Source organism: Ranitomeya variabilis, chromosome 5, assembly GCF_051348905.1.
Source record: "Ranitomeya variabilis isolate aRanVar5 chromosome 5, aRanVar5.hap1, whole genome shotgun sequence".
Taxonomy (NCBI): Eukaryota; Metazoa; Chordata; class Amphibia; order Anura; family Dendrobatidae; genus Ranitomeya; species Ranitomeya variabilis.
This window is the reverse complement of record NC_135236.1, coordinates 250,050,670-250,063,521: the sequence shown is the minus strand read 5'-3', so window position 1 is coordinate 250,063,521 and position 12,852 is coordinate 250,050,670. Positions and strand designations below refer to the sequence as shown.

Here is a 12,852-nt window from a genome sequence, read left to right as displayed (position 1 = left end):
GACTGACAGCTTATTCTCTGACCTCATTGGCTGGTTACCAAAGAGTGGGCGGGGCGGGAAGAAATGTGTGCAATAGAATTACGGGGGCGGGTCTGTTCTGTGAGCGCCAAAGTGCGAGCTTTAAAGTGCGCCATAATCTTGTGTCTCTGTAGTGTGAGAACGCGGGCGGCAGCAGCAGGATGGTGCGTACTAAGGCTGATAGCGCAGGGGCTTCCACCGGCAGCTACAGGAAAGGTGAGCGGCTGGCCACGGCGGGGGGACGGTGCTGGGGACACTGCTGTCTGGGGCGGGGGGACGGTGCTGGGGACACTGCTGTCCGGGGCGGGGGGACGGTGCTGGGGACACTGCTGTCTGGGGCGGGGGGACGGTGCTGGGGACACTGCTGTCTGGGGCGGGGGGACGGTGCTGGGGACACTGCTGTCCGGGGCGAGGGGACGGTGCTGGGGACACTGCTGTCCGGGGCGGGGGGACGGTGCTGGGGACACTGCTGTCCGGGGCGGGGGGACGGTGCTGGGGACACTGCTGTCTGGGGCGGGGGGACGGTGCTGGGGACACTGCTGTCCGGGGCGAGGGGACGGTGCTGGGGACACTGCTGTCTGGGGCGGGGGGACGGTGCTGGGGACACTGCTGTCTGGGGCGGGGGGACGGTGCTGGGGACACTGCTGTCCGGGGCGGGGGGGACGGTGCTGGGGACACTGCTGTCTGGGGCGGGGGGACGGTGCTGGGGACACTGCTGTCTGGGGTTACACCAGTAACCGGTGCTGCCCACACTGCTGTCTGGGGTTACACCAGTAACCGGTGCTGCCCTGCTTTCCTCCACGTAGCACAAGCCTCTCTGTAGTTCTCCACGGCATGCTGTCTACTGCGCCCGAATAGGCGCGTTACAGTCTGTACCTGGCCGACCAGTGTAATGGTTTGTGTGTTTTGGCGCCATCAGAAGGTGCGCGCCAGAATGTCCGAGCTCTTGTGCGGCTCTTCGCGCTGGTGACGCCTCGCCGCTGTGCTCGGTGTGAGATGTCCTGTCAGCACACCGGTCACTGTGCCTATTCCTTTCTTTCAGCTGTAGCTGCCCGAGCTCCGAGGAAATCATTTGGCGCCGCAGCGAGTTCCTCCAGTAACGTCACGTCCCCTACCGGGAAGAAATGTAAGTTCTCATGGCCCAGTGTCCCTCTAGTGCTGATTCTGGCCTGTCACTGCCCTTACACTTAATACAAAATGGCTCTGTAAGGCTATGTGCACACGTTGCAGGTTTGGGTGCAGAATTTTCTGCACAAAATCTGCATCTCTAGGCAGAAACTGCAGGTACAGATTTGATGCGTTTTTCTTGTGTTTTTTTGTTTTTACTGCGAATTTCTATAATGGAATGGGTGCAGAAACGCAGATCCGCACAAGTGACATTCTCCTTTCAATCCGCTGCGTTTTCTGTGTGGAAAATTAGCACAGCATTTTTTTCTTCTCTATTTACATTGTACTGTAAATCACGCTGCGGATCCACAGTAAATCTGCAACGTGTGCACATATCCTTAGGCTGGTTCCACACTAGCGTTTAAGAGGGCTGTGGGCTTCCTCTGTGAAGCCCCGCCCACTGCCGTGTCTCTTCATTCAGCTCCGCCTACGCTGCATGCATCCTGCATACCTATCTTTAACATTGGGTACGCAGGCCATGCCAATGTATGCGGATGCTGTTGCATGCGTCGTTTTGATGGTTCGATGACCGCATGAAATTGAAACTCATTGCGTTCGGCGCAGGTCATTGCACCGTCAAAGCGACACATGCAGCGGCATACATCGGCATGGCCTGCGTACCCAATGTTAAATATAGGTATGCAGGATGCATGCAGCCGTAGGTGGAGCTGAATGGAAGAGGTGAGGCGGTAGGTGGGGCTTCACGGAGGAAGAAGGCTTTGGTCAGCAGCCCTGCTGAACGCTAGTGTGAAACTAGCCTAAGGCTGGTTTTAGAGCTGTGGAGGGCTGCGTACTTCCACCGTTAAGCCCTGCCCACCGCCTCACCTCTTCCATTCAGCTCCACCTACATCAGCATGCATTCTGCATACCCATCTTTAACACTGGGTATGCAGGCCATGCAAATGTATGCGGTTGTCTCTGCATGTGGAGGCATCCGCATGGCCTGTGTACCCAATGTTGAATATAGGTATGCAGAACACATGCCGAAGTAGGTGGAGTTGAATGGAAGAGGTGCGGCAGTGGGCGGGGCTTATCGGAGGAACTACTCAGCTCTGCACAATGCAGGTGTGAAACCAGCCTAAGGCTAGGTTCACACTTGGGTACTGGGGCTTAGGGGACGGCTGCTTACTTCCTCTGTTGGGCCCAGCCCACTTCCTTTTAGGTCCACCTACTTTTGCATGTGTCTGGCGTAGGCTACTTTTACACTAGCGTCGTGCACTGCACGTCGCAATGCATCGATGTGGAGAAAAACCGCATCCTGCAAAGTTCTCTGCAGGATGCGTTTTTTTTCCCCATAGACTAACATTACCGACGCAGTGCCACACGTTGCAACCGTCGTGCGATGATTGCGTCGTGTTTTGGCGCACTGCCGCCACAAAAAAAGTTACATGTAATGCTTTTGTTAATCGGGACTGCCATTTTCGACCGCGTATTAGTAAGTGTAAAAACTGCCATAAGTTATTGCAGTGGTTTTAATGGAAAAAGCAGATGAAACAGGTTGTCAAAGACTTTGTGATTTTTCTTCCTGAATTAAAACAATGAGCATGGCATCAGTGATGTGTTAACGGGAATAATCACCCCCTGGGATGCTTTTAAGCTATTAATATGGGTATACAGGTAATAGAATGGTTAAAGGGAACCGGTCATGAGGTTTGGCCGATACAAGTTACAGCCACCGCCTTTCAGGGCTGATATACAGCATTCTGTAATGTTATAGATAAGCCCCCGATCTGACCTGCAAGAGGAGAATTTATTAAAGAGCTACTCAGTGTCTCAACAAATAGACTAGATGAGGCATACAGGTAAGACTTTAAAGGGTACCTGTCACCAGGTTTGGCCGATAGGAGTTACGGCCACTGCCTTTCAGGGCAGATATACAACATTCTACAGATAGTTAAGCCCCCGATCTGACCTCATCCACACAGGCTCCCCAGCATCACGCTCCTGTGCAGGTGTACTTTTCTGCCTTGTTGAGGGCAGAGTAATTTCCTGCACTGTGCAGGCGCCGGGGCTCTCTGACCTTTCCTGGCGTATGCAGGTTAACAGCATTATGCTGTCCAGCACCTGCATGCAGCCATGGGGGTGGCACCGGATCAGTCACTGTTCAGAGTATACATAGTGGTGGCTGTAACAGCGTCCTTGGCCCTGACTTGCCAGCCTCTCTCCTCTGAGTTAGCTGGACTCTATAACCTCTGTGCTATAACTAGAAGCCTCAATAAATCCTATCCCAACTTAGTCTTATACAATGCTGGCTTTGTTTGCAGGCTGAAATATAAAATCTCTTCAATGGTCTGTTTTAGAACATAACTGGGAATAGGTCCTACAAGATATAAAGATTAAGTGATCTACAGGTTGCTATGGAGAGCTGCTCTAATGTTAGGCATCTTGTTGGGTTGCTGCGTACAGAATCTTTGGTTTATATTTTGCATAGATCTTCCCCCAATATTAGACTCTTAACAGTTGCATAGTAATTATCTTGATATACTTATACTCTCTTTCTGATCTTGGACATATGCAAAGCTGAAAGCAAATACGCAGGGGGAAATCCTGTATGTGTTAGACCAACACCAAAATGGCAGAAAGGCATTGGTGACTTCTTTGGTGGACCATCTATAATCCACTCTGAAAAAGAAAACCGTCAACCATCAGAGGATGAAGAGGAAGCTGGCGGCAGTGGAGTTAAAAAAGCACCAAGGAAGTAAGTGGGAATCTTCTGTAAACATGAAAGGATTTTTATTTTCTTTTGTGCTACTGTTAGCTGACTGTCCCCTTTTACATAGATAAAACTAGGAAAAAAAATTAACTAAACACAACTGGACAGTCTCAGACTTTTAACTTGGATTGTACATTTAAACTACCTATTAAAACTTTAAAATTTACCTTCCAGGTTAATCAATAGACCAAACAGTCTGCAAACTAAGGGTACCGTCACACATTGAAATTTTCATCGCTGCGACGGCACGATTCGTGACGTCGCAGCGTCGTATGATCATCGCTCCAGCGTCGTAGACTGCGGTCACACGTTGCAATCACGGCGCTGGAGCGATGCCGAAGTCCCCGGGTAACCAGGGTAAACATCGGGTAACTAAGCACAGGGCCGCGCTTAGTAACCCGATGTTTACCCTGGTTACCAGCGTAAACGTAAAAAAACAAACAGTACATACTCACCCGTCGGTGTCCTTCAGGTCCCTTGCCGTCTTCTTCCTGCTCTGAGTGCAGCCGTACAGTGAGAGCAGAGCGCAGCACCGCTGTGATCTGCTCTCACTTTCCGGCCGGCACTCAGAGCAGGAAGCAGACGGCAAGGGACCTGAAGGACACCGACGGGTGAGTATGTACGGTTTGTTTTTTTACGTTTACGCTGGTAACCAGGGTAAACATCGGGTTACTAAGCGCGGCCCTGCGCTTAGTTACCCGATGTTTACCTTGGTTACAAGCGAAGACATCGCTGGATCGCTGTCACACACAACGATCCAGCGATGTCAGCGGGTGATCAAGCGACGAAAGAAAGTTCCAAACGATCTGCTACGACGTACGATTCTCAGCAGGGTGTCTGATCGCAGTAGCGTGTCAGACACAGCGATATCGTAACGATATCGCTAGGATGTCACGAATCGTAACGTCGTAGCGATGGAAATTTCAATGTGTGACGGTACCCTAAGTGCGCTTGTATAAATGGGTGGAATCATGGCCACAGACTACCACTGATAAGCTTACCTGCCATGGCCAAAGAAATATTATAGAATATAGGGAAAGTGGGTGGTGTACATGTTTGTCCAATGAGATCTGACAATAACCAATACCAAAGACAAAAATTACAAGTGTGGTGAAATTGCAAAAAAGTGCAATCCCACACTTGTTGTTTTTTTTTTTTTTTTTTTTTTTTTGTTGCTAGGTTCACTAACTGCTAAAACTGACCTGCCATTATGACTCTCCAGGTCATTAAGAGTTTATAGACACCAAACATGTCTAGGTTATTTTTTTTATCTAAGTGGTGGAAAACAAAGTTTAGAATTTTATTAAAAAAAAAAAAATATTGCGCAATTTTCTGATACCCGTAGCGTCTCCATTTTTCGGGACCTCTGGTCAGGTGAGGGCTTATTTTATTTTTTTTATTTTTTTTGTGTGCCGAGCTGACATTTTTATTTATACCATTTTGGTACAGATACTTTCTTTTGATATGTATATGATTTTTTTTTTTTTTTTTTTTTTTTTTTTTACTTTTGCCATGCTTCAATAGCTTCCATGGGAGGCTAGAAGCTGGCACAACTTGATTGCCTCTGCTACATAGGAGCGAAGCTCAGATCGCTCCTATGCAGCTGAATTTCTGCATTGCTGTGAGCACCGACCACAGGGTGGTGCTCACAGCAATCTGGCATCAAAAACCATAGAGGTCTCAAGGAGACCTCTGTGTTGTGAACTCTGTTTTCAGGCTCCCTCTTGTGGTCACTGGTGGTATTGTGTGACTTTTGCTTTGGGCTCCCCCTGGGTGCTTTGTTTGTTATCCTGCTGGTCTCTGGCTATCAGCTGGTTCATTATCCTCTGGGAGGTTCCTATATAGCTTTGTTTTGTTTTCACTTGTTGCCGGCTGTCGATGTAATCAGTGCTACTCAGATTCCTTCTGACTACCTTGCTCCCAGTCCATCCAGGATAAGCTAAGTTTTGTTTGCTCATTTTTTGATCAGCAGTGTTTATCATGTTTTCTTGTCCAGCTTGCTAAAATGTGATTCCCTCGCTTGCTGGATGCTCTAGTGGACTGAGTTTCTCCCCACACACCATTAGTTGGTGCGTGGGTTCTTGAAATCTCAGGATGGATATTTTGTAAGGGTTTTTTATTGATCGCATAGACCCCTGCTCTATTTTCTGCTTTCTAGTACTAGTGGGCCTCTCTTGCTGAATCTGATTTCATCCCTACGTATGTGCCGCCTTCTTACTTCACCGTTAATATTTGTTGGGGGCTTCTATATCTTTGGGGATTATTTCTCTGGAGGCAAGCGAGGTCTTTCTCTTTAGGGGTAGCTAGTTCCTCAGGCTGCCTCGAGACGTCTAGGAATAATTTAGGCACGTTAACCGGCTACCTCTAGTTGTGTTTAATAGGTTCAGATTTGCGATCAGTCCAGTTACCATCTCCCTAGAGCTTGTCCTTAGTTTATTCACTTGCTGGTCTATTCGTGATCCTCAGCCACTAAGGATCATAACACCTCTGGTTGTCATGCCGACACATTGCTGAACCCCATCACATGATGGGGTCAGCGATGCACCAATTTCCGGCCCAATGGCCGGAAGCGTTAGTTAAATGCCGCTGTCTGCGTTTGACAGTGGCATTTAACTAGCTAATAGCGGTGGGTGGATCGCGATTCCACCGCCACTATTGTGCCCACATGTCAGCTGTACTAAACGGCTGACATTTCCCGGCTTTGTGGGCTCGGCGCCAGAGCACACATCGAAAGGGGAGACACAACATGGTCAGTAGTTATATGGCGCATGTCGTGAAGGGGTTAAAAAATTGTGCACTAGTTGAAATACAGGCCATGTACTTTTTTTTTTTTAATCTGTTTTGTATTACATTGTCCTAAACACTGCTCTTCCATGAAATCTACGTAGAACACTCCAGACAAGCTTACCATAGATTTATTAATAAACGTACAACAATTATTTGCAATAGCAAATTCCACAATGATTTGCAAAGAGTTAAATGTTCAGTGTAAACAGACAAGCTGTGAATTAAAATGTGCACTGCACAACACACTTTTCCATTGGATGTGATGTAATCTTATTCTCAATATTGGGCATGCATTGGATATGGAGTCTACAAAATCTGCTATATATCAACATGTGAACATGCTCTTGCAGGGAGTTTTTTTCTTCATAGAGGTGAGGGAGTTAATGCTATAGAAGTTAGTCTAAGCTAAAGTTCTAACAGCAACTGTACTTCACTCCTGGATGTCACTGTCATTAATGACATTTTGTAATTTGTTTGTAATTTCCTTTTAATTGCAGATCTCGTCGTTTGCTTGAAGATTCAGATGAAGACTGACAAGATATGATGCATAATGTAAATTTGTAAATTGAACTTTTTTTTTGTATAGATATCTTGCCACACTATTCAACTCCTATGCTTCAGCTCGTTATTTGTGTAGTATTTTAGCTCTTTATTCTGTCTTGAATTTGTTTTGAAAACTTTACGTGTATTTGTTTTATTAATAAAATACCTAAAGCCATCACTCATACTATTTCAATGTCTAGATTAATCTGGAGTCTCATGTTTTAAGTAGTGGCAGGTTTTCAAGAGTTGGCCTATTTAACTATTGTCAATTGTTTTAACATGCTTTGTGTACACTTTTGTAAGAGACCGCAATATAATGTACTAGAATCTTATAGGTCAATGATTAAGCATTTTATTTTAACCCCTTAGTGACAGAGCCAATTTGGTACTTAATGACCGAGCCAATTTTTACAATTCTGACCACTGTCACTTTATGAGGTTATAACTCTGGAACGCTTTATCGGATCCCGCTGATTCTGAGATTGTTTTTTTCGTGACATATTGTACTTCAAGTTAGTGGTAACATTTCTTCGATATTACTTGCGATTATTTATGAAAAAAACGGAAATATGGCAATTTTTTAATTTTGCAATTTTCAAACTTTGTATTTTTATGCCCTTAAATCAGAGAGAGATGTTACGAAAAATAGTTAATAAATAACACTTCCCACATGTCCACTTTACATCAGCACAATTTTGGAAACAAAATTTTCTCTAGTCACCTTCCACGACGGCATATGGAGGTTGTCTCTTTGCCCTAATGGGGAACAGGAAACACAGAGAGGTTAAAAGGACCTCCCACCGTCTTTCCTGTTCCCCTTTGGGACAGGGAGAGGTTTTTTCCGTATGCTGTAGTGGCCGGCGGCTACAGTGTGTTTTCCTTATGCGGGTTTTTACCTGCTTAGCTGGGCAGCTGGTGTCGCTCTGTGCCTCCCCCCCCTTTTTGCGGCTCCCGTCATCCTGGTGCCAGGTTCCTCAGGACCCCTTCCAGGCCTTCCTGCGCCCCCGTGAGGGTAAAGCAGGCCTGGATCCCCAGCCGGGATCCTCCTTGAGCTTCCCGGCTTCTTCCCCTCCATGCGGCTCGGCGTTCCGGAAGTGACGTCAGCGATCGCACGCGTCACTTCCGTTTTTTTTTGTATGTTCCCTGAAGCCGGTACTTCCGGGTTTCGCCGGCCGGCGTATTCGGAGCAATGGTGTCCCACACATGGATGGGGGAGGGGGAGATTCGGCCGCTGGAGGCAGGTGCTGGGAGTGCTCTCCATAAAAGCCTGCTGAACCACCACTGAGGTAAGACCAAAAAATCCTTCAGTATGGACGGTTCTTCATGCCCTGCATCTGCAGAGCCCAGCGCTGCCCCTGCTACTGTGAGTACGCAGGGACGGGATCCGGGAGGTAGTTCCCTTAGGGGGTTTAGCTCCTCACTCCTCTCTCTTTATTTCAGGGAGAAAGGTCTACCCCCAAAGCTAACTATAGGAAGAAGTGCCCGGTCTGTGCTGCTAAATTCCCTCCTAACTGGGATAAAAAGCTCTGTCAGCCTTGCACTGACAAGATAATTAAAGCGGAGCAACCATCACTACTTGATGAGATTCGCTCTCTTGTTAAACAGGAGGTACAATTTTCCTTGGCAGCTTTCACACCTCCACCTCCGCCACCACACTCCCCAGCTAAGAAGAGAAAGATACAGGTCATTGAATCAGACTCTGATTCAGACCACTCTCAAACTTCATCTGCTGGCTGGGAAGATCCTGCATCCCCTAAGGCTGAGGTCAGGAAATACCTCTTTTCCTCAGAATATATTGAGGACTTAGTCTCTGCTGTACGTAACACGATGGGACTTGAAGAGGAACCTGTACCACAGTCCATACAGGATCATATGTTTGGTGGGCTTAGATCGGAGAAAAACACCAAGGTTACTTACCGGTAGCCGGTTTTTCCGGAGCCCATGACAGCACACCTGAGAGAGGGATCCGCCCAGTCAGGACAGGAAACCTACTGAAATAAAAGGGCGGTACCTCTCCCTCGCTTCAGTTGGTTTTCAGAGCATGAGAGGCCCTTTTGGTTAGTACATGGTAATCCATCACCACATTATAAATATAACAAAATACACCCAGCTAAAAAGTGCTCACCAAAGGGTGAAAAAGAAGGGAGGGAATATACAGGTGCTGTCATGGGCTCCGGAAAAACCGGCTACCGGTAAGTAACCTTGGTGTTTTCCCGTCTCCCATGACAGCACACCTGAGAGATTTTTGGAGAAAGAACCACCTTAGGGAGGGACCACCGCTTGCAGCACCCTTCTACCAAAGGTAAGGTCAGACGAGGAGGATAGATCTAGCCGGTAGTGTCTAAAGAAGGTAGACGGAGAGGACCAGGTAGCGGCTTTACAAATTTGATCTATCGATACCTCTGCTTTTTCAGCCCAGGAAGTAGACACGGCCCTGGTGGAGTGAGCCTTGATGCCATCAGGGATCGGGGCGCCACAGGAAGCATAGGATAAGGAAATAGCCTCCCTAATCCACCTGGCAATAGTACCCTTGGATACCCCATATCCTTTCCTACTACCCTGGAAGGCTACGAAAAGGGATTGATCTTTTCTCCACTGATTAGTCAAGGATATGTACTGCACAATAGCCCTCCTCACATCCAGTGTATGAAATTTTTCCTCCCCTGGGTTCCTAGGATTATTACAAAAGGAGGGCAACACAATCTCTTGACTTCTATGAAATTTAAGTACAACCTTTGGAAGGTATGCTGGATCTGGTCTGAGTACTACTCTGTCATCAAAAATTTGCGTGTAAGGAGGGGAGACGGACAGGGCCTGTAAGTCACTCACCCTACGGGCTGATGTTAACGCAACCAGGAGTACCGTTTTAAGAGTGAGTATCTTTAATGATGATTCCTGTAGGGGTTCAAATGGACTATTGGTTAGAGCATTTAATACCAGATTTAAATCCCACGGGGGAAGTCTCTGAATTTTTATCGGTCTAGACCTACTACAGGATTTAATAAAGCGGGACACCCATCTATTGGAGGCAAGATTGCAATTGTATAAGGCACCTAATGCCGACACCTGGACCTTGAGTGTATTGGTTGCCAACCCCAGTTGTAAACCCGCTTGTAAAAATTCTAAGATGGTACCCACAGGAGCCTTGTCCCCCAAAGGTTGCCCCAAAAAATCCAGAAACTTTTTCCACGTTCTACCATAAATTCTAGATGTTACTGGTTTTCTACTTTTTAATAAGGTGGAAACTAACCCCGGCGAAAACCCCCGCCTACTCAGTAATGCCCTCTCAAATTCCAGGCTGCAAGATGGAAGCCCTTCACCTGAGAGTGGCATATTGGGCCCTGGGTTAGTAGGTCCGGAATCTCTGGTAGGATCCACGGATCGGTTATAGACATTTGTCTCAGGAGGGAGAACCAAGGTCTTTTCGGCCAAAATGGAGCAATCAAAATTACTCTCGCTTGCTCCATTCTGATTTTCCTCACTACTGCTGGTATCATTGCTATGGGTGGAAACACATAAGCGAGACTGAAATCCCATTGAATCTGCAGGGCATCTACTGCGAAGGGATTCTCCCTCGGGTCTAGTGAACAGAACCTGTCTACCTTCCTGTTGGTTAGAGTGGCAAACAAATCTATCACAGGTAAGCCCCAGGCCTGCACTATCTTTTGAAAGACCCGGGGATTTAAAGACCACTCCCCTTGCCTTAGTGTCTTGCGACTTAGGTAGTCTGCTCTCGAATTCTCGATTCCCCTTATGTGAAGAGCAGAGAGGGATAGCAGGTGGTGCTCTGCTATTTGTAGGAGGACAGACGCTGACTTCATTAGGGAAGGGGACCTCGTCCCCCCTTGGTGGTTGATATATGCCACCACTGCGCGATTGTCCGACATGACCCTGGTATGGTGGCCCTGAATGATGGGAAGGAAGTGTTTCACAGCTCTTTCTACGGCCCATAATTCCCTTAAATTTGACGCCTGTTGTGACTCTATATGGGACCAAGATCCCTGAACTGAGAGAGTCCCTAAATGAGCTCCCCATCCTGTACCGCTTGCGTCTGTGGTGATGACCTGTTCTATCGGAGTTACCCACTGGACCCCAGATGTTAAATGATTTCTTATGGTCCACCATTTTAGGGAATCCGTTACCCCCAAAGAAAGACACAGCTTGCCCTCTAAACGCCCTTTTAACAGTTTTTGCGCCGACAGGACCTCCCACTGCAACAATCTTAGATGGAACTGAGCCCATCTTACTGCGGGTATACAGGACGTCAGAGAGCCCAGCAAGGACATTGCTTTTCTCAAGGTCATTACAGGGTGTTGAATTGCTGTTTCCACAAGATTTTGGATTTTGACCAGCTTGTTTTCTGGTAGGAGGCAAAGCTGACGCCCGGAGTCCAGAACCAGGCCTAGAAAGGACTGAACCGGCTCCGGCGTCAACCTTGATTTGGCAAGATTTATTTTCCACCCCAGCAATTCTAGTGTCGTCATAACCTCTTCTATTTGTGACAGGCAGTGCGCCGCGGAGTTCCCTATTATCAGGAAGTCGTCCAGATATGGAACTATTACCACGTCCCGTGAGCGGAGGAAGGACATGACCTCTGACATCAGCTTGGTAAAAATTCTTGGCGCTATTGACAGGCCGAACGGGAGGGCAGCGTACTGATAGTGCCTGAGACAACCTTGGACATAAACCGCTACCCTTAGGAATTTTTGAAAATTTTGATGAATTGGGACGTGATAATAGGCGTCTTTTAAATCGATAGCTGCCATGAAGCACTGTGGGAACAAGAGTTTTATCGCTGTATTTACAGACTCCATTTTGAAGGAACAGTTTTTTACCGATTGATTGAGGTTTTTTAGATTGACGATAGTTCTTAGTGACCCGTCTGGTTTTTTTATCAAAAAAAGAGGGGAATAAAAACCTTTTCCCTGTTCCTCCCGCGGGACTTCTACCAGAACACGTTTTGAAACCAGCTCTAGTACCTCTGTTTCCAAGGCTAGCTGCTCTTCCGGGGTCTTTCTTTGGGGTGTTGAAACAAAAGTCCGTCGCGGTGGATAAACAAAATCTATTTTTAGGCCGTCTTTGACCACCATCAGAGCCCAATGAGAGGGGGAGATGTTTAGCCAGGCTGGGAAAAAAGATGAAAGCCTCCCCCCTACTGGCCTGGCGTCATTGGGAGGCCTTTTTAGTTGAAGTAGAGGGACCTTTAAACATATATCCAGATCCCCTTTTGTCTCTGGAGTCCCAGCCCCTTCTGTCTCCCGGGGGGCGGCCCCTACTAAATTTGCCCCTCCGAAAATAAGGCCTTCTAAAGTCCACTGGAAAGCGAGGAAAACCCTTTTTCCTGTCACCGGCTTTTTCCAGAATGTCCTCCAACTTTTTACCGAAGAGGAAATGGCCATCACATGGTATAGAACAGAGTCTATTTTTTGAGGGCAGGTCTCCCGGGCACCCCTTTAACCAGAGAGCACGCCTAGCTGCATTGGATAAACCTGCAGCTCTGGCCGCCAGCCTCACGGAATCTGCTGATGAATCTGCTATAAAGGCGGCTGCCCCTTTAGCCATAGTCACATTAGATAAAATTTCGTCTCTTGGAGCTTTAGATGTCAACTGCTCCTCTATTTGCT

The 12,852-nt window shown here is 47.4% G+C and overlaps 1 protein-coding gene across 1 annotated transcript; it reads left to right on the top strand.

Annotated features, from left to right (window-relative positions):
• The first annotated feature begins 77 nt into the window (after nucleotides 1–77).
• PCLAF (PCNA clamp associated factor) lies at nucleotides 78–7,410 on the top strand. The gene is made up of 4 exons (XM_077264016.1): nucleotides 78–234; nucleotides 1,061–1,144; nucleotides 3,706–3,883; nucleotides 7,183–7,410. The coding sequence occupies exons 1-4, from the start codon at nucleotides 180–182 to the stop codon at nucleotides 7,217–7,219; spliced, it is 354 nt and encodes a 117-aa protein (XP_077120131.1). The 5' UTR covers nucleotides 78–179; the 3' UTR covers nucleotides 7,220–7,410.
• The last annotated feature ends 5,442 nt before the right edge of the window (nucleotides 7,411–12,852 follow it).